Genomic DNA, 25,931 nt, shown 5'->3' on the forward strand with positions numbered 1-25,931 from the left:
GATAATAAAATAACAGTGGCGTGAAATAACAGTGTAGCTCCTGACCTCATATAACTGCGACCCTGATTACCCCTTCTCTATTCCTGCAGGATATGCCCTAACCTCAATGTGGGGTAGCTGGCTCTCAAGGGCTACAAAATACAAATCTTCCTTCGGGAATGTATCCCTGGAGTCCATTATATAGATTACTATGTGTATATCATCAACAAGTATGGAAGAAGAGGGACTGCAAGATCTACCACTCCTCCCTCCCCAACCTATGTGTGTTCTTTAGAATGTCTGAACAGAGCCCCTGCATGTATAGCTAGCTTTATGTGCGAAGGCTCTGTTCAGGCATACAAGGTATCTATACTCTGATACTACCCTCTCCACCTCCATTCATTCTATGTGCATAGTGACACTTCTAAAGGGCTAGTATTAACTTTTCTGTTTTAATCCAAAATACATGTGATTGTTTTGATCCAAAGTAGTCCTGGACACTTAACCTGACTCAGTGAAATTGCTTCAGCACATCTTTTACCCTAAAAGAAGTTCTACTTGTATTGAACCTTTTAGGCTAAATTCAGTATTTCTTATTTCATAAGTGAATTGTTATTGGTTTATAATTTCTGGACTAGTAGGAACATAGCATGATTTCTTTTAACATTTTGCTGTGAGTAAGATACGGTTTCATTTACAGTTAAACTTTCTGGAAACCAATAGTGTCTTAAAAACATATTTCTCAATTTCACTACTTTTAAGCCTAATATTTGGACACATCTATGTAGCTATTGTTCTGGAATGTACCATCTGCAGACACTACATACCATATTTACTAATTAATATGATAAAGCATAGTACTAGTTGCTGACATAAAAATGAAAGCCATTGTATATGGATGTGCACGGGCGGGGTATACATAATCGAGTATTAGTTTATAACATTCAGATGTCACAAAGGTACATTTTAAAGGCATTTTATGAAAAAAAGCAATTCCAAACAAGAGCCGCAAAAACCATCATGAAAAAATGCTCAGGATTTCAGTAACAAAATCCATTGTCCATTCCACATTTCAAGGTTTCCACAGCATTAACAACATTCATGTTCATCCAAACATTTGGAATTATTTTCAAACTATCAGTAAAACGTATTGTTTATTAACAAACACTGTATCATAAATATTGTATCAAATTCATATTGCATGCACTGAAGGGCCTGTTTTTCTTCAAATTTAACAATGTTACCTTATATACAGAGATATACTCAAGATTCACAATCAAAAGTTGTGTGGACATTTGAGTAAGTAACTAACATGGAAGAACTACACAGTGTGATAACCTGCCTTACCAGGATCAAGTCTATTGACACTGAAGGAGAATTGCTGATAAGGTCCAAAAAACACAAACCTAACCAATACACCAATCTGTTCATCAGTCAAAGGGAAAACTGCCTTGGCTGGTTGCCTTGCAAAAGGAATTAAGCAGCAACACCTGAAATTCCTCAATGCCTTTTCTACTCAAAAACTGGCCATTCAATATCACCTATCCCTTGTCTTTTTGATATATCCAGTTACTGGCTTCCCTGAAGCATGAAGATAATTTGGACAAGAGACCAGAAAAAGGGATATATAATTTTCATGAAGAACCAGTAAAAATGTGGCATTGCTCTAGACAATGGGAGAGGAGGCCCAGCTTTAAACAAGTGAGAAAGGCACAAGGAAGTCACAGTGTACCTCAGATTAGGTGTGCTAGTTTGTGGAATAAAAGACTGTGGATATTTGGGGGGCAGGTGCTCTAGGTGGGAGTTGGATGCAAGGTTAAGGGGAAGTAATGACATGTTTTAAGTGACTTGTTTGATTTCATATGTGTATTTTTGCTATGTTTAAATTGTTATTCTTATAGAGCAACTTAACATTGATTGATTGAATGAATGAATGCATGAATGAATGTGTAGTTTTGCCACAGTTCTACTTTCCTCAGTTCAGCTTTCTTCCACCACCACTTATTTCTTTGAGTTTCTGATCTTCAGGCCATTGGTTACTTTGTCCCTCTTCCTATAGCCAAGGGTGTCAAACCTTTTTTAGTGCAGGGCTCAGATTATTCTCCTGGACTAACCCCAGTGAGCTGTATTATGTCCAGTGCTGTGGGGGCTTGGATCCAAAGCTGTACCTCCACCAATATGTTATCTGATCCCACCCCACCCATGTTGCATTTCTCCATGAAGGGAGTCATGGGGCTCCATTCTCTACATGGAGAAAAGTGACTCCTCTAAGTGCCAGCCAAGTCATCAGCTTTGTGCCCCCACTGGGATTGTGAGTGGTGCAATAAGGGGAATCCCTGCTTTTGTCTCCAGTCAGTGATCCCTGCTGTTATCACCAATCATGGACCACAAACAGTGGGGATTCTCCTTAGTGGACTGCATCCCTCCCAATTGGGAGGGAGAATGGTGCACAGCGAATCTCACTGTTATCTCTGAGTGATTGGAGATAACACTGGGGATTCCTCTCCTCGAGAGTCTCCAGTGGATGGGGCTTGGAGAGGGGGAAGTGCTTGGGGGGGGGGGGTCCATGAGCCAGATGGGGAAACTCTGAGGGCCACATTAGTAGTGCAGGTCAGAGGTTCCCCATCCCTTGTTTACTCTCTGTGTTTACTTGACCAGCTTTCTTAGCACTCACCTATCTCTTCCCCATAGCATACAGTTGGTCCCAATTTTAAGCACTCATTTTAGATGTTTAAGGCCCTCCCTCTTATTATTCCCAACTAGGGATGGACGAAAGTCACTTACCTGTCGTCAAAGCTTGTTCGCGGTGGGGGGGAGGCGCTTCGCTGCTCCCCCCGCAAAGTTCAGGCCGGGGGGGGAGGCTTCCCGCCTCGCCCGGACGAAATTCAGGCCGGGGAGGAGGCTTCCCGCCTCGCCCAGCCGCGAACTCCAAAGTTTAAAAAAAAAAAACGCCCCCGTGATAGGCTACGTGACGATTAACGTAGCCTATCACGGCTAGAGCTGCAAAGTCAGCCGTGATAGGCTACGTTAATGGTCACGTAGCCTATCACGGGTGACTTTAAAAAAAAAAAAAAGCGCGTACGCTAATGGCGGCCCCCATAGGGAGCCGCCATTCGCGTTCCTCATTTGGTCGCTGTAGTCTACGTAAATGTTTACGTAGACTACGGAGAAAATAAGGGCAACGCAAATAGCATTCCCTTATTTTCGCCATAGTCTACGTAAATCTTTAAGTAGACTAGGTGTGCCAAACTAAGGAACGCAAATGGCAGCGCCCGTACACGCTTTTTTTTTTCAAAGTCACCCGTGATAGGCTACGTGACGATTTACGTAGCCTATCACGGCTGACTTTGCAAATCTAGCCATGATAGGCTACGTTAATCGTCACGTAGCCTATCATGGGGGAGTTTTTTTTTTCTTTGATTGCAATGGCGGCGGTGGCAGCCGGTCGAAAGACCGGCTGCCGCTCCCGCCCCGAACGAACATCCGACGAACCGCCGGCCGGACCCGCCGCCGGGAGGGACATTCGGCAAAGGTAAGTCCCGTCCCGGGGGGGGGTGCGGGGGGTGGGGGGTGCGGAGAATTTCTCCCCGAAACTTGTTCGGGGGGCCGAACACGTTGGCGCTCGGCCCCCCCGAAGTTTCGGGGAGAAATTCTCCGCCATCCCTATTCCCAACTAGGGATGGCGGAGAATTTCTCCACGAATCTCCAGGAGACCGAATGCCAATGCATTCGGCCCCCTGAAATTGGTGGGGAAATTCTCTGCCGGCCCCCTGCCCCCCCCGGGATGGGACTTACTGTGGCCGAATGTCCCTCTCGGCGGTGGGTCCCGGTGGCAGTTTGGCGGGGGCGGGGGCGGCAGCCAGTCTCCCGACCGGCTGCCACCGGCGCCATTGCAAAAAGAAAAAGTAAAGTAAAAAAAAAAAACCACACCCGTCATAGGTTAACGTAACGATTTACGTAGCCTATCACGGCTAGATTTCCAAAGTCAGCCGTGAAAGGCTACATAAATCGTCACGTAGCCTATCACAGGTGACTTAGGGGAAAAAAAAAAAAGAATGTACAGAAATGGCGGCTCCCATGAGGCGCCGCCATTTGCGTTCCTTAGTTTGGCACGTCTAGTCTACATAAAGATTTACGTAGACTATGGCAAAAATAAGGGCAACACAAATAGCATTCCCTTATTTTCGCCATAGTCTACGTAAATCTTTAAGTAGACTAGGCGTGCCAAACTAAGGAACGCAAATGGCAGCGCCCCATGGGCGCCGCGATTTACGTATACGCTTTTTTTTTTCAATGTCACCCGTGATAGGCTATGTGACGATTTACATAGCCTATCACGGCTGACTTTGGAAATCTAGCCGTGATAGGCTACGTAAATCGTTACGTAGCCTATCACGGGTGTGTGTTTGTTTTTTACTTTACTTTTTTTTTTCGCGGCCGGGGAGACGTGGTGCTCCTCCCCGGCCTGAATTTCGGCGGCGAGGGATGGGGCGCCTCCCCCCTGGCCTGAATTTCGGCCGGACGAGGCGGGGCACCTCCCCCCCCTCGCCTGAACTTTGGGGGGAGAAGCGAAGCGCCTCCCCCCCACCGCGAAGCAAGCTGCAGGACCAGGTAAGTCCCTTTTGTCCATCCCTATTCCCAACCCTCATTTTCAACATACCCTTTCTTGTGGTTCCTTTTTCTTAGTCAATTGCTTGCTCTGCTCATTTCCCTGAGCCTTCTTTCCCCTGTACAGCCTGTTCCTAAGTTTATCTGTGTTTTGGGATATTTTTCCTGTTCTCAGCCTACTCTATGAGGTTTAATTGCAGCCAAACATACCATTTTTCCTTCCCTCACAGAAGCTGAATGAAATCTGTTTAGTTTACTGAGCAATTGAACATTCTATAGAGTAGCAGTAATCAGGACCATAACCACAATGCAGTATAAATTGTTTTCATAACTCTAGTATCAATGCCATTAATTACCATTTTACAGCTTATTCATTTGAAGTTTTATCACAGGATGGGTTAGATCCAGATTTAGTCATATGTAGACTAATCCCATTGAAACCAATGGGATTCAAGTTAGTCATGATCAACTTAAGTCCCACCAATTTCAATGGGTCTATTCTGAGTAAGTCTGGATCCAATCCAATAAATCTTAAGTTTGTCCAAATACTTGGACAGACCATTCTTGAACTACAATAAACTTCCCACATTATCACTTCATCATTAAATTAATAGATTGGTTAGCATAGCATCTGGGTGTATCTTTAATATTCTTATTGCCTTATCTTTCTATTAAAAATGTGTTACAATATGTGAAACATACCATTAATCCATTTGGCTTCTGGATTGTGAATTATAAATTCTTTTCTGAAGAGATCTTCTAAAGACAATCTGGTTTCTGATGAATTTGACAGTTCATCTAAAGCAAAAACAACATTTTAATGACAAATTGTTTGTTTTAAAACAAGAACAAAGACATCATCCTGTTTAAATCACTGAAAACATCCCCACTCTGTCAATACAAAATAAGGATGAATGAATCTCTCACTTTCTTTGCATTCAAACTTACAAAGCTCAAGTTCTTTCCATCCTGTATAACAGGGGTAGGCAACTTGTGGTCCCGCAGATTTTTTGGCTACAATTCTAGGTGAGGACAATGACTAGAGTACCAGTGGTGGAAAACTCAACTTGAAGCTGACAAGACACATCATAAGGATCATTTGAAGACCTATGGAGTGGTGACACGTGAAGCGAAGAGGGCTTTCTACTCTATATGTATTGTGTCTGCAAACTCACACCCAGCTGAGCTATTCAAGGTGGCTAGGGAGCTGAGTTAGCCCCCACACACACACACACTGAATCTGACTTTGAACCTTCAGTAGCTCGCTGTGATGCCTCTAATGAGTTTCTTGTGGATAAAATCTATTGGGTACGAGCTAGCTTGGACTCAGTCATGGGAACAGAAATCAACAGTGGGGTGTCCAGCAACTCTGCTTGCATGATTAAACTAGATGGTTTTCAGATTGTGACTCCTGATGATGTGGATAAGCTGCTTCGTTTGATGAAAAAGCCCTGCCCTCTTGATCCTTGCCCATCCTTGCTTGTAGTCGAAGGAGGCAAGATGGCAAAGCAATTTTTGCTGAATATTATTAATGCCTCCCTAAGGGAAGGTAATTTTCCACCATGTCTGAAAGAAGCAGTTGTTAGACAGCTTCTGAAGAAGCCTTCCCTTGACCCCCTGGACTTCAGTAATTGTAGGCCAGTAAGTAATTTACTATTTTGGGGTCAAGTAATCAAGAAGGTGGTGTCCATTCAACTCCAAGCAGTCTTGGATGACACTGATTACCTTGACCCATTTCAAACCAGCTTCAGTGGGATACTGAGTTGAGACTGCCATGGCCGCCTTGGTGGATGATCTTCATCTGGAATTGATAGGGAAAGTGCATACCTATTGGTTCTTTTGGACCTCTCAGCACCATTTGATACTATCAACTATGATATCCTTCTGGATCACCTGAGGGAGTTGGGAGTTGGGGGCACTGCTCTGCAGTGGTTCTGCTCCTTTCTCTCAGGACAGTTCTAGATGATGTTGTTCAGGGATAGTTGCTCCTAGGGGTGTACGAAACCCCGCTTACCTGGCTCCGCCAGGTTCTGCAGGTGGGGGGAAGCGACCCGTTCCTCCCCCCGGAATCCTCGATGAGTGGGGAGGCGATCCGTTCCTTCCCCCCAGAATCCTGCCCGGCTGGCTCCACTCCACGGCCAGGCTGCAGAGCCACCGGCCGGGCCAACCTACAGCGGGGCCTCTGGCCACTGCCAGGCTGGTGCAGACGCAAATGGCGTCCTGTGTAGGGGACGCTATTTGCATCCCTACGCCATCCCATGATAGACTACATAAATATTTGCGTAGCCTATCACGGCTAAAGCAGGAATGCAAATGGCATCCCCTACGATGCCATTTGCATTCCTGCTTTAGCCGTGATAGGCTACGTAAATATTTACATAGCCTATCACGGAAAAAAAAGGGAATGCAAATGGCGGCTGCTACGGTGGCCACCACTTGCGTTCCCTTCTTTTTCCGCCGTGATAGGCTACATAAATATTTACGTAGCCTATCATGCCTATATGGAAGAAGCGAATGGCTGCCGCAGACGCGGCCGCCATTCGCAATGCAGCGTGGACAGCAGCAGGTAGGTGCTCCGTTCCAGGCCCATTTTGCGGGGTGGGGGGGTGGGGGGGCTTCGTTCCACCATGGATTTCGGGGGGCTGAATGCGCTGGCATTCGGCCTCACCAAGATCCATGGCGGAATTCTCCGCCATGCCTAGTTGCTCCTCAAAAAAGGAACTGTTACATGGAGTCCCTCAGGGCTCCAGCTTATCCTTGATGCTGTTTAATATCTACATGAAACCTCTGAGAGAGATCATCAGGAGATTTGGGGCTGGGTGTTATCAGTATGCTGGTGACAGTCAAATCGATTTCTCCTTAACATCTTTATCCAAGGAAGGTATGACTCCTCTGAATGACTTCCTGAAGTCGGTAATGGGCTGTATGAGGGAGAACAAGCTGAAGTTGAATCCAGGCAAGACAGAGGTGCTCATCATGAAGGGTCCTAATTCAGGTATTGAGGTATGTCAATCAGTTCTGGATGGGGTTGCACTTCCTCTGAAGGAACAAGTTCATAGCTTGGGGGTGCTTCTTGACCCAACCCTACTCCTGGCACCCCAGGTGGAGGCAATGGTGAGAAGTGTGTGTTATCTTTGGCTGATATGCCAGCTACACCCATTCTTGGAACATGTGGACCTGGTAATGGTGGCGCACACACTGGTAACCTCTAGACTTGATTTCTGTAATGTGCTGTACTTGGTGCTTCCTGTATATTTAGTTTGGAAACTTCAACTGGTACAAAATATGGCAGCCAGGTTGGTCTCTGAGACACCCCATGGAGACCATATTACACTGGTTTTAAAATCTTTACACTGGCTGCCAATTTGTTTCCCAACAAAATATAAAGGTTCTTACCTTTAAAGCCTTACATGGTCTAGGTCCAAGGTACCTTAAGGAGTACCTTCTCTCCTACATCCCAGTCCACCACCTAAGGTCCTCTGAGGGCTATCTGCTGCAGCTGCCTAATGTGAGATAACAGCCACATGCAAGAGGACCTTTTCCTTTGTCTCCCCTCAGTTGTGGAATGTCCTGCCGGTTGAAATGTGCCTGCTGACCTCTTTGAAGGTTTTTAAACAGGAATTAAAGACTCTGTTATTCTGGCAGGTCTTCCTGTTTTAGAACTCTGTTTCTTTTGCTGGCTCTTGTACACTGTTTTATGTTGTGTAGTTTTTATTATTGGATTTGTTTTATTAAATTGTTATTAACTTTGTAACTACATATGAGTATTCATATATAGGCGGGTTATACATTGAATAAATAATAATAATGATTCCCATGATCCCTCACTATTGGCTATGCTGGCTAGGGCTGATGGGAATTGTAGGCCAAAACATCTGGCGGGCCAGCACTCAAAGCCTGGACCTGGATGGATGAATCTGTCAATTTCGATTTCTCCCACATTTTTTTATGACCTTAAGCTCCCTTCAGCCTATTTATGAAGATGTTCTTATGTTCTTATTAAAAAATGAACTTAATGACATTCTCACCCATCCCTAATACATAACACCAGGACCATATTGGCACCTGAATATTTCCCATGTATGAAAAGAATATGCACAAATTTGTAATTCAGTACCAGTGATCACAGATGAAATCTTAATAGAAAAAAACACATCCAAGTTTTCATAGGTGTAATACAACCTTCTCCAATATGATGCCGTCTGGATGTTTTGGACTACAACTCCCACTGGCCCCAGGCAGTGTGGCCAATGATCAGGGATGGCGGGAATTATGGTCCAAAACATCTGTAGAACAGTTTGGGGAAGGCTACATTGAACTTAGAGGGGCTAAGTAAACATATTTAGGATTATGCTTTAAATATTATACAAGCTGGACACATTAATTACACTGGGTTGGATTCAGACTTGCTCATACATAGAGTAGACCCACTGAAATAAATTAGTCACAATTAACTGCATTCCCATTTATTTCAAAAGTCTGCCTTAAATATGATTAAGTTTGAATCCAACCCATTCTATATACAACAGCAGTAATAGTAAAAGTATAAAAGTTAATCTCTCAGAATCTTGAATATCAACTTTTAAAATGCGTTTTACGTACCATTAATGTGTAATTACTTATTATATATTATACAAGTATTTCAACTTCAATGTTTCCTATAAAAACCTGTCCCTTATTTCTGAAAATTTGCTGGGGAAAAAACAAACAAACCCTAAGTCAATTTTCACCAATTGGCTTAAAACATTCATTTTTAATATCAGATATCCCTAATGGAACCATATTGAAATATATTAGGCATATCTGAAAATAAAAGAGAACATTTAAGCCTAGTCTTGGATGCATATCTACTTGAAAAGAAAAGAAAAAACACTTTGTTCAAGGAGATTGTATCCACTTAGCTGGAAGTAAGACCCATTGAACTACTTGGGCCAGCCAAAGACATTTTGTTGCCTGATGAATAGAACAAGATGGCACCTCCCCACATTCCACCCACAGAAGCTGGTGATGAGGTAGTATCCTCCACTGCATCTGAAGGCAAGAAGTTAGATTAGAGGGTACAGGGCAGGCTGCCTGAAACACACAGGTCCATCTTCCAACAGAGGGGAATGGCCAGGGGGCTGCTGTCCATCTCTCCCTGCCCCCACTGCCTCCTCCACACCACCAAGCATCTGCTGCCTGAGGTGACCACTTCACTCTGCCTAATGGTAGAGCTGGCTCTGCATGTATAAGAATGGGTGGCTACTTCCTTTAAATATAACAGCCCTGGAACCATGGCGGCCAAGTACTTTCCAATGTAATTAATCAACTAAAATGGATGAGGCCAAGGCCATATATAGTCTAGGACTAGATGGGGCTTAGCGACATTCAGAAAGTTTCTGGGCCCCATTAACTGTGCAGAGGCAGCAACTGCTCCATGGCCATACACTGTGAGGATACACAGGCTTTTCTAAGGATTTAAGAGTTGCTCTTAAACCATTAGAGAGGCCCCACACATGCTCATGATGGTATGGGGCTCTTCACACAAACACTTACAGCTCAGCAGCAGCTCCTAGAATTAGGGATGTACAGATTCCCCACCGTCCATTCCGGTGGTGAACCTGCGGGGTGGGGGAGGCGATTCATTCCTCCCCCCCCCAGAATCTGCGCAGAGAGGTTCCACTCTGCGAGAATTCTGCAGAGCCAAGGGCCGCCCCATTCCACCATCCGCATGCCCCAGATTCCCCCATTTTTTTTCAGTGCAGCTCCCCTAACTTACGTAAATAATTCCATAAGTACCACCAAAAAATCCTTTCTGCGTGCCCACCGTTGGTGTCTGTAAGCGTCGGGTCATAGGGAAAATGCCTATTTATTTTCATAAAAAGAGTAAAGCCCTTCACGGGGATTCCCCATGCAACTTCCGGTCACCTGACCTCACCGGACCTGTCCTGACCTCACCTCACCTGACCTCGCCTCACCTGACCTCACCGGACCTGTCCTGTCCTGACCTTACCTGACCTGACCTTACCAGACCTGTCCTGACCTCGCCTCACCAGACCTCACCTCACCTGACCTCACCAGACCTGTCCTGACCTCACCTCACCGGACCTGTCTTGACCTCACCTCACCTCCACAGACAATAAACAGAAAAGATGGAGGATTTCTGTGGACTTCAAGACTCAGCCCCAACGAAAGAAAGCCTCGGGTCACAGGAAAATGCCTCATAAAAAGGGTAAAGCTGTTTGCGTTCTTCTTCTCCATTTCCGATTTACGGATTTCTTTTAGTAATTATTTTTGTAAAATCTGCCATTTGGCGGACAAAAAAAAAAAGGGTCTGTGTGAGCTCCAGTCCAGGTCGACCAGGCCGCTCCATTCCGAGGAGGATTCCGTGGACTGGATTTGTCAGAATTCGATCCCATTTAAAATTCGTGCGGAATTCTCTGACATCCCTACCTCGAATGTCCATATGAACACATGATGTTGTCTCTGGATGTAAATCGATGGGACTAGGAGAGAAGATGGATTGTGTTTAGGCCAGGAAGGAAGAGCCATAATATCCAAAGCAGGGCATGGGCATTTTGCTCTGAAGGGCTCTGGTGTGGAGTTTTTGTATTTGCCCTTAATTTTTTTGCTTCATGGACAGGGGAAGCTTGGGGCCTGTTTTAATGAACTTCAGATTGCCATTTTTATAATCATATTTCTTAAATTTTTAAAATAAAACTTCTCTTACATCTTAGCCTACTACAGACACAGTAAGAAGGCTAGGAGTTATTTTGTTTTGTGGGGTGGGGGGTTAAAACTAGAAAGGGATTATACTTCCATTAGTTTGGCAAATCATAGGTCAGCTTGAATTTGAATTTCTAGAGAAGATTCTAATTGGTTTTATGGGTTAATTATTGCTGCTGTTCACTGCTGTGTGGATTTTGCTGCTAATTAGCCTGGTCTGACTGAGTAATGTTGATTTTTGGTACCTCATACCAAAGGTCAACATATGGTGTAGCTGTACGCTGTAGGTGGAGAATGTACAGGAAGGCTTTATCCAGGCTCTTTGCAACCAGCAGAATGTGTTGGGCACTGTTTCTTCCAGTCTACATTCACTTTACAAAACTGTGTCCAAATTCTGTATAGCAGAGCTTTCTAAAGACACAAAATGTGCAGTTCCAGGGGGAGTGTGGGGGGGTGTAGTTCTAAAAGAACATTTGTATAGTTCAAAAATTCAAGTCATGTAAGTTCTATTGTGTTAGTTGGTGTAAAAAGTGACTGATAATAATCACAGAGTGTGATCACAATGACAAAGGATCAAGGGACAAAGGATCAAGGTAAAAAGAAGTGAAACACACCCATGAATTAAGCACCCATGTGAGTTTAGAAACAGGGCAAGGAGGCCAAGGCAGTCAACCCTTCCCTACCTTCTTCTAGTAAAGAAATCCAATAATAACAATAAAAGAAACAGATATGCAGGTAGAAATTCAGCAGGATTGTGGGATTTATCTAGTTTATTGCAGTTCATGTTTATATCATATTACTATCTGCCTGCTGGACAGACGATGTGCATGTGTGCCCAGTGCAATGAGCTTCTGTCACTGGGGAAACAAGTTTTTCCTTTGAAGTCAAAGTTTCAGACCTGGAGAAGCTTCAAGGTTTGTGGGCAAGACCTAGAGAAAGGTCTGTGAGTAAAACTTTCAAGGACCTAATAGTGGTGTCTCAATCCCTGGCTGTCAGCTCCCCTAGGGTCACAGAGAATATAGTTCTTGGGAAAGGAGGGTGTCATTCCAAGGAAGAAGGAAATGATCTCTTAGAAGGGACCCATTCCTTGAAGGATGAGCAGACATCCACTCATGCTGAAGATATGCTTCTGGGGTAGAGACTTGAGGTAGTGGGAAATTTGATCATTACGGACATAGACAGCTGGGTTTGTGACATGGTTAACACGCAGCATCAAGGAAGCTATTAGTGAAAAGAAAACATCCTTCAGAAACTGGAAGTCTTGCCCAAATGAGGAGAACAGAAAGGAATACAAACTTGAACAAAGGAAATATAAACAGAGACTCTGAACTGGTGCCTGGATGCAATTATGGCTTGGATGAGAGCTAATAAACTGAAGCTGAATCCTGATTAGACAGAGACCCTATGGATGGGCACCTCTGAGGACCAGAATTTGGGCTGTTTTCCTGTTCTGGATGGGGTTGCAGTATGTAATTTGGTGGGTTCCTGGATCCTTCTTTGTTATTAGAGGCCCAGGTGCTCAGTTGCCCAGAGCACTCATCACCAACTTCAGTTGGTGTATCAACTATGCCCATTCCTAGATAGGGACAGCCTAGCCATGGTAACCTCACGATTACAGAACTGTAATGCACTCTGTGTGGGGCTGCCCTTGTGCCTGGATAGGAAGCTACAGCTAGTGCAGAATGCAGCAGCTAGGGTACTAACCAGGAAATCCAGGTAGTATGTTCACATAACTCCTGTGTTAAAAGAACTGCTCTGGCTGCCTATTAGCTACTGGACCATGTTCAAGGTTATGCTGTTGACATACAAAGGCCCTAAAGAACTTGGAACCAGGATATCTAGCAGACTACCTTTCCATATATAAAACCAGCCGATCTTTAAGATCTTCAGAGGAGGCCTTGCTGGTCATTCTGTGACCAACAGAATACCGCCACTCTGGACCATGAGTTCAGGAGGCAGAAAATGTGGTATGTTGCAATACCCCCTAAAAACACACTTGTTCACCAAGGCTTTCTTTGGCTTGTAATTAATTCCAATGAATTATATGCTGCTTCATTTTATTTATTTATTTATTTATTACATTTCTGTACTACCCAATAGCCGAAGGTCTCTTCCTGTTCTTCTTGTTCCTTGTATTGTTTTGTATTGTTACTGCAGTTGGAATGGTTTTTAATAGTGTATTTAAGTGTGATTTTTAATATTTATATGTGAACTACTTAGAGATGTTATTATATTAAGTGGTATATAAGTATTACTAATAAAATAAATAAGAGGCACACAAAAGTATTTTGAGGAGGATATCGCTAATAACACTAAGGCTAATAATAAAGAATTATTCAAATACATAAAAAGCTGGAAACTTGCTAGGCATTGGGTTTCAACAGAGTTAAAGGTGCACTAAAGGAAGATAAGGAGATTGCAGAGAAGCTGAATGAATTCTTTAGACACTGCAGAAGATGTAGGGCAGATACCCATGCCTAAGTCAATATTTTCAGGAAGGAAGTCTCAAGAACTGAGTCATGTAGTGATGATAAGAGATGATGTTCTAGACCTTATTCACAAATTGAAAGCTAACAAATGACTGGGTCCAGATGGTATCCATCCTAGAGTCCTTAAAGAACTCAAATGGGAAATTGCTGATCTCCTAATGAAAATATGTAACCTGTACTTAAGATCAGCTTCTGGAGTACTGGAGAGTGGCAAATGCAACACTATTTTTTTTAAAAGGGATCAGGGGGTATGGGGGCCAGAAATTACAGGTCAGTTAGCTTAACATCTGTTCCAGATAAACTGGCAGAAAGTGTTATTAAAGATAGAGCTATCAAGCATATAGAAGGACAAGCCCTGTTGAAACAGAATAAATATGGCTTCTGCAGTAGTATGTCCTGTCCAACTAACCTTCTTGAGTTCTTTCAGAGTGGCAATAAACATGTGGACAGTGGTGATTCCAGTAAACATTGTTTACTTGGACTTCCAAAAGGCTTTTGACAAAGTCCCTCACCAAAGACTCCTGAGCAAACTTAGCAATCATGGAATAAGAGGAAAGGTCCTGTTATGGATCAGCAACTGGTTAAGGAACAGAAAGCAGAGAGTAGGAATAAATGGTCAATCACAATGGAAGAATGTAAATAGTGGCATACCACAAGGATATGTAGTGGGGCCTATGCTTTTTACTTGTTTGTAAATGATCTGGAAATAGGAGTGAGCAGTGAGGTGACCAAATTTGCTGATGACACCAAATTATTTAGGATGATTAAAACAAAAAGAGATTGCAAAGAACTCCAAATGGATCTCTCTAGACTGGGAGTATTGCCATTAAAATAGCAAATGCAGTTCAACGTAAGCAAGCGTAAGTGATGCACGTTGGGATAAAAAATCCCAAATTCTCACATACGCTGGTGGGATCTGAGCTAGCAGTGACTGATCATGAAAGAGATCTTGGTGTTGTAGTGAAAAAGCCCAATGAAAATATTGAGCCAGTGTGCAGCTACAGTGAAATAGGCAACTTCCATGTTGAAAATAATTAGGAAAGGAATCACAAATAAAACTGACAACATCATACTGCCCTTATAGAAATCTATGGTATACTTGTAATCCTGTGCGGTTCTAGTCACAAAACCTCAAAAAGGATATTGTAGAGTTGGAAAAGGTGCAGAAAAGGGCTGTCAAAATGATCAAGGTGCTGGAGCAACTCCCCTGTAAAGAAAGGTTACAACATCTGGGACTGTTTAGCTTAGAAAAAGCAAGTATGGGAATGTATGATACAGGTATACAGAATTATGTATAGTGTGGAGAAAGTAGATAGGGATAATGCACAGAACCATTATGCCACTGGTGATGTAGAACCAGTGTGGTGTAGTGCTCAAAGTGTTGGACTGGGACTCAGGAGATCCAGGTTCTAGTCCCCACTCAGCCATGAAGCTCACTGGGTGACTTTGGGTCAGTCACTGACTCTCAGCTTATCCTAGTTCTGGGATTGTTGTGAGGATAAAATGGAGAGGAGGCGGATTATGTAAGATGCCTTGGGTTCCTTGCAAGAGGAAAAAAGGCAGGATATAAATGTAATACATAAATGAATGTGTGCTATGAGTGTGCATATACCAATGTACAATTCAAAATTAGTCACATACCAATGTACAATTACATTTTTCCTGCACTGCTGTGTAATGGGTTGTGCGGTGTACATCCCTGTGGAAAACCTGGGGAGCATCATCTGACTGCACTGTTCCCTTAGGCTCCACCCAAGGCTTCACCCACATTAGATTTCCAAGGCTGCACATGTGCACATTTTGTCCTACAACAGTCTTCCCCTGAAGAATTTATTGGGTCCCACCGAGATGAATTTCCTGGATACACTTCTGGATGACCCAAATAAAAGACTGCAATCAACTTTACTAACTGATAACTTACGAGCCTGATTGAAAGCAAAATGAATTTCATGTTCTAAATTGACATCCAGTTTTCCTTTAGGTGGTAATGCTTGCTTTAGCTTCTCCTCAGAACATTTTAAAGTGAAGCACCAGCTAAACTTGAAGAAAGAGAGTCTGCAAACCCAGTACTGAATCTCACTTTCACTTTCACCTTATAACATGGACACATTTTTCTTTTGAAATCTGTTCAGGGTCTTTTTCCTATTTTGTCAAAACTAAGTAATCAGCACCTGAAATACTTGCTGCATTGATCTCTCCACTCAGTGTTCCTTTATTAAATAGATATTTTCATTTCTTTACGCTGCTTTTTCCGTAAGACGGACTACTTTTAAGCTTTGGTGCGAATTCTGTACCTTCATGGATTCTAAATATTTCTTTTTAAGTACTGAGTCCTAAACAGTGGTCACAACTACATGAGCTATGGCAGCTTTGTACAGCAGGGACCATTAACATCCATAATACACTATTGTTTAATGGGGTGTTTCTCCCTGGCAACATTTTCTGAGCTTTCTGGCTGCTTTGTTGTAATCATCTGCAATATGTGATTCTGTAAATTAATTTGCAGATCACTAAATCTTAAATTATACTGTCGCCTTTCTACAACCCTAAAAGCCTCCCAACATAACTGTGTAACTTTCAGAAACCCCTTTTAAAACTTTTCATTGATTATATATTAAGTGAGATGGAGCCGTTTTGTTCAGGATTTTGAAAAATTGTCTTTGTTCTTAATTTGTAATCTGAAAAATTCACAATGCTTAGCCTATGCATTGCAAGAAGTGTCCACCCTTTACTGTATAAACTTTCTAAATGCTGTAACAAGGGAACTTTTCTATTTATGTCTTTAAGAAGTCATATCCATACTTTATATTCCTTGCCTCTTCCTGAAGCCTCTTCCTTCCTCTGTAATGTTTATTCTCACATTTCACAACTGGATATAACTTTTCCATCTCTGTTCAAAACTATATTGAATTATTCATTGATAGTATGACATTTTCCAGTGCCTTAACTAACTGATAAATTTTTACATTTGCAGTTAAGATACAGATACTGAGTATAGATAGCAAGTCACAATTGAAATCAACTGTAAAAAGCTACACAGATCCCAATGTTACAGATTATTACAGAAAATCAAGAAGAGAATGCAGTTAATGTTGCCCAGCAGGAAGGTACCTGCTCATTTACCTCACTGACTATAAGCATGGTCCATTTCAACCGAGTATGGCCTGGAAATAAATTAAACCACTACGCCATGCTTATCACAGTCCATGGGAATTGGCTTGCATAGGGTGTGTGCATGTCGCTATCCATGCAGTGATCACCAAAACAGCACCCAGGATGTGCCTTTGCAGCCCACAAATCTGATTCTTGTTACTCATTCTCAGACCTGGCAGGCCTAGTGGCCTCTAATAAATGACAGTGACACCCTCTACCTGATGCTCTGCAAAGCCTGTGAAGCCCATTCAGGTATGGGCTTCACAAGTATCATGAGTTTTCACTGAGAACTCCTTGTCATCATGATACTTTTCCTGAGCCTCCAAATGGAGCAGGTTGTTGGCAGCAGTGGAACTGCTGGGAACCTAAACAGAGGATCAGGATAGCTCTTTCAGCTGTAGCCATCTCTTGGCAGTCCCACAGAGCTCTGTCCTCACCTTCAAGTCACACCACCACCAGTGACATGAAATCATATTTTGGCAGTGTGTTGCCCTTATTTTCATTTCTTGAGAACCTCTTGTATGCAGAATGCAACAAGAGTAACCACAGCTAAATAAGCCATTGGCTGTTGGTTTGTGTTCCTAGGTACACTCAAGGAAATTCATGTGGTTATTTTCTGGACTTTGAGCATGCTTACTGTGACAATAATTGAAAACATCATTATTCTACATGGATGTCTTTATCACCAAGTTTCTCATGTGCTTATTTTTTTCACAGAGGTGAGTCATATTGAATGTAAAATGCTTAAGAGTTTAAATACACAAAGAAAGTATGTGATAGAAAGATATAAAATGCTAAGCACATACTCTCTCCCCTTGTCTCTGTCCCCCCTCCCTCCCTCCCCCTCTGTGTGTGTGTGCGTGTGTGTGTGTGTAATATCTAAATAAATAAATCCTACCTGGTGTTAAAAGAATTACAGACATTGTGATGAGTGAACATACAACTAGAATCACCAGCAGTGCAATTGCTATTCCCTTCCAGTTCCTCTGCGGTGGGCTGTTGCTTCCAATTTCCTGGGGGGATTTAAAAAAAAAAAGAAATTGTTTCATAATTACATATAAAATATTATCCATAAAAGAAATTATTCCATGCATAGTTATAATCACAGCATGAGGATTATCAGGCCTCCTCTCACAGCGTTCATTTAATTATTTAGAGGTGTGCAGTTCCTTCATTTTAAAAAATACCAGTCACCATACACACATGCACCCCTACCTAAATGATAATCAAATTGAGAATATAGATACTATCCATAATTTGACTGGTGCTTTAATATACTGAAGATAAACTTCAGGACAACATGAGCTGGCATTTTACAAGATAAATAAGGAAATAAAATATAGCAATTTGCTGTAATTCCACCTGAAGTGGCATGGGCCATAAAGGTTTACATGCACATAGTTTTTAATGTAAAGTGTTAAACTTCCAATTCAGAATCAAAAACATTCCCTGCCAGAAGATCTGAATATTCAGTTGAACAGCATTTCTTTGTCTGTATCATAATATGTTTAGGAACTACTCCCCTATTATTCATAAAAAAATCAACATTACTCTGTAGCAGAATTAAAGAAATGCTAAAATTCTAGAATTGCGGGCACATTTAGGTGTATCCACCACCACCCTGGAAATGTGTGCCCAACTCCTATCCACATTAGGCAATGGGGATTTAAATTCTTTAGAGGAGCTCCGTGCTCCTGCGGCTAGACAGCTGCAATCGGCTGTCTAGCCAAAAAAGCAGGGCAGGAGAAGCATGGAGGGAATGATCCCCTCTGTGCTTCTCCTGCCCTGCTTAGGATAGGTGGTCGCCTCCGAGTTCAAAGGCAGCCGTCAATCTCAATAGGATTGCACCCTTAATAACAAAAATACAAACTCTGTTCCTTTTATATATAGATCCATATAGACAATACAAAGGAATAGGGAAATCATCCCAGCACTACTTGTAAATGTACTCAGAAATCAACATTTTGTTCTTTAGCTCAACATATATAAAATCAAATTGCACCAGTATAACTGAATACCACAGGTGTTAGCGGACTATGTATACACTCACATATATGTAGTAAAAACTACAATAAGCTGAGAGTACTTAACTATACTAAGGCTGAAATCCTGCACACATTTATGCATGCCTGAGTCCTATTTGGAGCATACACAGCATAATAACACAGCATTAACTGAGCATTTCATCTAGTACAAACGGCATGATAAAAAACTAATAATGAAATCACACCAGAAGCAAATCACCCATTATGGAAAATAAAGTATGGCCATTACATCCATGCTAATTAAACCCCTACACATATGGAGTCCTATTACTTTTATTCTGATTTCACATAAATAAATAATGAAGTAGGACCAATGTTTTGAAAATATTTACACCAGAGTTCTCAATCACCAAAATGGAGCTGCACCAATAATAAGTCCTACATTTCCAGTATCCTTGCTAGCTGTTTCTTTCACCATTCCAACCCACTAATCATCACTGCAACCCATTTACGCATGCTTAAAGGAGTGGAAAGAGTAAGCCCCAGCTAAGAGCTGGAACTGATTGCCTCAAGTTGAGTGGGCAATGGCTTTGCAGACTTATAAAAGAAGCATGATATTAAAAACTTCCCTTGAAGTTTGCCATTTAGTGTTGACAAACATGGTAACAAGACTGTTGATGAAAAATTGTTTTAAATCCATCATGGGAAGGATTGAAGGTTTGATTCAGTTTACAAAGTTTGAAGAACTTCAGGAGGCTTGTTGAAAGAAGAATATGACTGCTCCATGGCTGGACAGTGTGACCCTTCTCATACATTCAATAATTTTCCAGGGAGTCATTGGGCCACAATGGCTAGCCCTCCCCTACCCTGCCAATACATCTAGTGGTCATGCCCCTCATTCACATGTTCAGCATACATGAGAAGGGGGTCTATGTACCAACATACATGTGTAGCACTCCTCCACATAAGGGGGGAATCCTAAACACCTGTATGTACATAGAAGACCTTCTCATTTATACCAACAGAGAGCTTTGGCTATTGGATGGTCACGGTATAGAAATGTGATGGCCACCAACCTGCATGGCTTTAAAAGGGGGTCAGACAAATTCCTGGAGGAGAAACCTATGAATGGCTAATAGGCTGGATGGCTATGTGCTACCTCCAGTACCAGAGGTGGTATGCCTGTGTACACTAGTTGCTGGAGAACACGGGCAGGAGGGTGCTGTTGCACTTGTCCTGCTAGTGGCTTCCTGGTCGACAGCTGATTGGCAACTATGTGAGTGGAATACTGGACTGGATGGACCTTTGGTCTGATTCAGCATGGCTCTTCTTATGTAAATATAATAAATAAAAAATAAATGGACAGACGTGAGTGTGTTTTGCACACATGAGGTGTGTTTAGCTGTTGGGCATGTCAGCAACGGATGATGGGGGTAGCCTACTCAGTCACACAACACTCTTACATGTTCTTTGAATATATGGGTAGGGGTCTGACCGCACCCCCTAGACCATGAAGCAACAGAAGACAGCATATCCTGGCGGGTAATTGCCATCATCTCTCTAAGCAGAGGAAGTGGACAAAAGAACAAATTATTTAACACAAATATACCAATGGGACTTTTGTGTTTCACTAAATTCTCTTTTCTTTGGAACCAATATAAAAGGAAAGTGACATCTAAAAAAAAATATTTTTTTCCAATTTACAAGGGACTAATTTAAATTAATGTGTGTTTAGTTTAGCAACTAGATGAATCACTTTATTGCTGCAAATTTTTAAGTTCATTAAGGCATTTGGGTTTCTGTGTGTGCATGTTTTACTGTCTGTTACTCAGTTTGAGACTAAGAATTCTGTAAATATTGCTTGTGGCAGGGAAAACAAAATAAAACATTAACGGTATATTCATAAAGTGGCCAACTGCTCACTTTTTCAGTATGTTTGGTGTCAGGGTTGCCTACCAGACAGTAGTATTTTAGGGTGCTTTTATTTTAAAATACTATTATACACTTTTTTTTTATTTCTCCACCCAGTTTCCCTCCAGTTATTTATTGATTTTCTGTCTTGTTTTGTGCATGTACACATTATGCATGTATGCATACTGGGAAGCATGGGAGCAAGAAGGCCTTATGATTGTCTGTGTGCATACACAGTATGCACACAAATTTTAAAATGGGAGATGGGTAGAAGAGAAGGTGGGCTGAATTTCATCTGGGGCAGGCTTGACTTCAATAATTACTGAGTTAGTAGCTGAGGCATCAGCTGCTTTGGCAGTAGCATCATGTTAGGAACAACCTGTCCCAGCCCACTAAGCACTGTACCGAAAGAAAGTGGTGGTGGCAGTGGAAGAGGCAGCAGATCACTAGGTGGCTCAGGCAACTGATTAGCAGCAGAAGCTGGCAGGTGACAGTAGATCAGTCAAGGAGTAGGATGATATATGTATGTATGTATGTATGTATGTATGTGAGAACAGTAGCATATGCATGGATGAACTGATGACTCATAGACTCATAGAATTGTAGGGTTGGAAGGGACCTATAAGACCATTGAGCCTAACCTCCTGCTAAGGGCAAGAATCCAAGTCAAAGCATCCCTGACAAGTGGCTGTCCAGCTTCATCTTGAACGCCTCCAGTGTGGGAGAGCCCACCACCTCCCTAGGTAATTGTTTCCATTGTTGTATTGCTCTAACAGTCAGGAAGTTTTTCCTGATGTTCAGCTGGAATCTGGCTTCCTGTCACTTGAGCCCATTATTCTGTGTCCTGCACTCTGGGATGATCGAGAAGAGATCCTGGCCTTCTCTCTGTGACAAACTCTCAAGTACTTGAAGAGCACTATCATATCTTCTCTCAGTCTTCTCTTCTCAAGGCTAAACATGCTCAGTTATTTCAGTCTCTCCTCATAGGGCTTTGTTTCCAGTCCCCTGATCATCTTTGTTGTCCTCCTCTGAACCCTCTCCAGCTTGTCTGCATCCTTCTTGAAGTGCGGTGCCCAGAACTGGACACAGTACTCCAGATGAGGCCTAACCAGTGCTGAGTAGAGGGGAACTAGTACTTCATGTAATTTGCAAGCTATACTTCCATTAATGCAGCCCAAAATAGCATTTGCCTTTTTTTTTTTGCAGCCACATCACATTGTTGGCTCATATTCAGGTTGTGATCTGCAACAATTCCAAGATCCTTCTCTCTTGTAGTACTGTTGAGCCAAGTATCCCCCATCTTGTAACAGTGCATTTGGTTTCTTTTCCTGGGTGCAGAACTTGGCATTTATCCCTATTAAATTTCATTCTGTTGTTTTCTGCCCAGTGCTCCAGCCTATCAAGATCACTTTGAATTTTGTTTCTGTCTTCCAGGGTATTAGTGATCCCACCCAGTTTTGTGTCATCTGCAAATTTGAGAAGCATTCCCTGCACCTCCTCATCCAAGTCATTAATGAAAATGTTGAAGAACACTGGGCCCAGGACTGAGCCCTGAGGTACCCCACTTGGTACCCTGCTGATGAGTGAGAGAAGGTACAGGGAGTATATTGATGTATGTATAGATGGATGAAAGGAGTTAGATATGGCTAGTTGGATGAGAGAGGTAGTGTGGACAGGGTAAATGTCTTCTAGATTAATTTGCTAGTCTAGTGGGTATTGTGACTTGTAGTGCAAACCTCAGAAGGTTTATTTAGAAGTAAGGTCAACTGTATTCAATAAGGCTTAGTCCCAAGTAACTGTGCTTAGGATCATAGCATGGCTATGTTGGCTCACTTCCTTGAATTACCTGAACATAACACCATAAGAAGAACCATGCTGCATCAGACTAAGGGTCCATCTAGTCCAACATTCTGTTCACACAGTGGCCAACCAGCTGACCATGAGAAACCCCCAAGTAGAACATGAGTGAAATAGCACCCTGTCAGCTGTGTTCTCCAGCAATTGGTGGACACAGGCATACTTCCTCTGATACTGGAGGGCAGCATATATCCATCAGAACAAGTGGCCAATGATAGCCTTGTCCTCCATGGATTTGTCTAATTCCTTTTAAAGCCAACCAAATTGGTAGCCATCACTACATTTTGTGGCGTCAAATTCCCCAGTTTATGCACTGTGTAAAGAAGCACTTCCTTTTATCTGTCCTGAACCTCCCACCAATCAGCTTTATGGGTTGTATTACTTTATTTTCAGTTCTCTGGCATGCATTCACTTGATCTGAAGCAAGGGGTATTTCACTTCCTAGAGTTATCTGCTTTACATGAATGTTGAGTCCCCTGCCAGACTTTGCTGACTGTCCTTCCAGCTACTTATTCTCAGCAGGGTTCCCTTTTTAAAAAAAGTAGTCTAAGGGAGCAATTCTATGGCCGCTAGACAGTGGCTAGACAGCCATAGGATATCTGGTTTTCTGGGAACCGACCTCGAAGCCTGCACTCTGAGGCCGGTTCCTGGAGAACCAACCTCCTCCCACTTCCATGCTGCCTTGGAGGCAGCGCAGAACAGCCCTGTCCTCCATGCTTGCAACAGGAGCACGGAGAAGTCGAAAAGGGGCATTCTGGGGGGCATTTCAAGGTGGGGAGGGTGGAAATGCCTCCTCCCCCACTCAGCCCTCCCATGGCTAGACAGCCACAAATGCAGGGCAGGAGAAGCATGGAGGGAATGATCCCTGCCCTGAATTGGATAGGTGGTCACCACCTATCTCAAAGGATTGCCCTAAATGGTTTATTCCTTAAATTATACATATATAGTTTAGTGAAACAAAAAGTCATGTTGGTAAGATATTTGTGTTAAATAGTGTGTTCTTGTGTGTGTGTGTGTGTGTGTGTGCATGTGTGTGCGTGCATGACACATGTGACAATGTGTAGTCAGAAGCTGGGCTCATGAGTTATGAATGTTCAGTTCTTGCTCGATACTATACATTCTTCCATGTGTATGGGTCATAAAGCAGATTTCAGGGATTCAATACTTTTGCAAGAAGACTATAAGGATTTTTCAGAGCTTACAAACACACACACACACACACAATTCAAAGTGATCTTGATAGGCTGGAACGCTGGGCAGAAAACAGAATTATTTTAAATCTCCCCTCCCCTTTTTTAATAGGGGAAGGGAGATTTTATCCCCTAATTCTTTCTCTTTAGACCATTATATGAAAATATTAATATTATTTTTACAAGTTTAAGGCTTAAAAAGAAACCTTTTGAAGATTCCAGCATTACTCCCCAAAACATTTCATAAACCACAGTTACTAAAATGTACTTAAAAATATGTCATTCTCATGTCAAAATGTGCCAATTCTGTCTGGGCAATAAGGCCCTGGGGAAGAGTTAAAAGATGGATAATGGAGAGAGAAATTACAGACATTGAAAAAATTCTGTTCCATATATGTACACTTTTAGCTTTTTAAAGCATTCACAAGCATTCATAAGCAAACATATCATATTACAGGTTTTTGAAGTTCTTGAAATATTTCTCCCCTGGCATGGCTTGTTTTGTCATCCAGAGCCAAGAGGTGATGGGTAATTAGGCAAATGGCACCTGGCACGGGTTGCAGCTTGAACAAGCCACCATGGCTTGTTTAAGCTGTGGTGACAGTGCAAACCAAGTCAGCTGGATTCCTCCCATAATGAATATCTTGGATCCCCATCTCTAGTTCCCATTCTATAGTGATGACTACATTTCACATTAATCTCAGGAACCCATTGAAGGCATGCACACAAAAGGCTATTTTGATCTTAAACCTGTTTTGACCCTGTATGATTTAAGGCCAGTTCAAATGTCATTGTTGCCTGTGGAAATATCACCACAAAGTATTTTTCCTCTCACTCATTATATCCTCACATGACAAAGTAATCTTCTACAAAAAAAATACACTATAAGAACACAAATTACCATGATTTCAAAAAGAATTCAAGACATTTGTGATCTTAAGTAACACATAAGGACATTTTTCAAGACCAGTATTAAGGAGAAACTGACCTTACCATGACTACTTTGTCTCAAAAATGTTCATGTTAATCTGTTGTTATTTTGATTTTATATCTTAGTATTTGTAATAGAAGTATTCCTTTACCCATCACTACTAGCTGCAGTGTTCACCCTTGAAATAAGTTACTTCCATTCACTAGAAGCTGGTTATTAGGAAACAACAGCGCTGGATTCAATTGAGCAACTTGAAGAAAAAGTCACTTTTGTCTATTTGAAGAATATGCTTTTAAGGACTGACTGACAGTCAAGCTGGCTGCTGCCAAAAAAACTTACAAAGTAGTAAATTACAAGCACATTTAAAGGTTAAACACATTGACCAGTGGAAGGGAGTATTTCTTAACTTCTCTCCTGAACCCAAGATGAAGAAAAGCATTTGATAAAATTGACATTTGGGAGGAAGGTTTTAGGTTTTGTGCTGTTATGCATGAAATAGTACATAGCCAAGAGAAACTTGTTTGTATTTGTATACTGTATTTTAATGCTTTAAGTTCTGTAAAGTACCCAGAGAGCTTCGACTATGGGGTACTAGTGTACAAATAATAATAATAATAATAATAATAATAATAATAATAATAATAATATTAGTTTACTACAACAACAACAACAACAACATACAATTGGGAAGTAGCGGGGATGTGGATTCTATTTTTCCAGAAAGGAAATATATGTGAATGAGTTTAATACTATAACTGTGTACAAACAGCATTTCATTATTCTCCACTCTACATGTAAGCAGAGAAACTGGGGTGGGGCGGGGAGCAATTTCACTGAATTTCTCCAGCAGGAGGTAGGAATGGTGGAGAATTCCACCACGGACCCCAATGAGGCCGGATTCTTTGGAATCCAGAGTCCGTGGCAGAATGGGGTACTCACCTCCTCCTCCCTCCAGAACCCGTCTGGGCTGGCTCCTCTGTGCAGCGATCCTATGGAGCCGGCTGCCGGGTCTGCATCGCTGGCAATACAGCCAGCTGCCATTGCCATGCTATATCGCTGGGCTAACTCCAGACGCAAATGACATGACGTCTATCATGTGACGCCTATCACATGAAAAAACAGA

General features: G+C 42.2%; 1 protein-coding gene across 1 annotated transcript in view; it reads right to left on the reverse strand.

Annotated features, from left to right (window-relative positions):
• DPP10 (dipeptidyl peptidase like 10) overlaps nt 1-25,931 on the reverse strand; it is a 561,648-nt gene that overhangs the window by 405,729 nt on the left and 129,988 nt on the right. Inside the window, exons 2-3 of the mRNA XM_084808348.1 lie at nt 17,833-17,947; nt 5,290-5,385 (exon numbers count right to left, since the gene is read on the reverse strand). Coding sequence (XP_084664474.1) covers nt 5,290-5,385; nt 17,833-17,947 — 211 coding nt within the window. The remainder of the gene's footprint in view (nt 1-5,289; nt 5,386-17,832; nt 17,948-25,931) is intronic.

This window comes from Heloderma suspectum, chromosome 1 (genome assembly GCF_057233095.1).
Source record: "Heloderma suspectum isolate Gila_16-S chromosome 1, 16-S_ref, whole genome shotgun sequence".
In the NCBI taxonomy this organism is placed as follows: Eukaryota; Metazoa; Chordata; class Lepidosauria; order Squamata; family Helodermatidae; genus Heloderma; species Heloderma suspectum.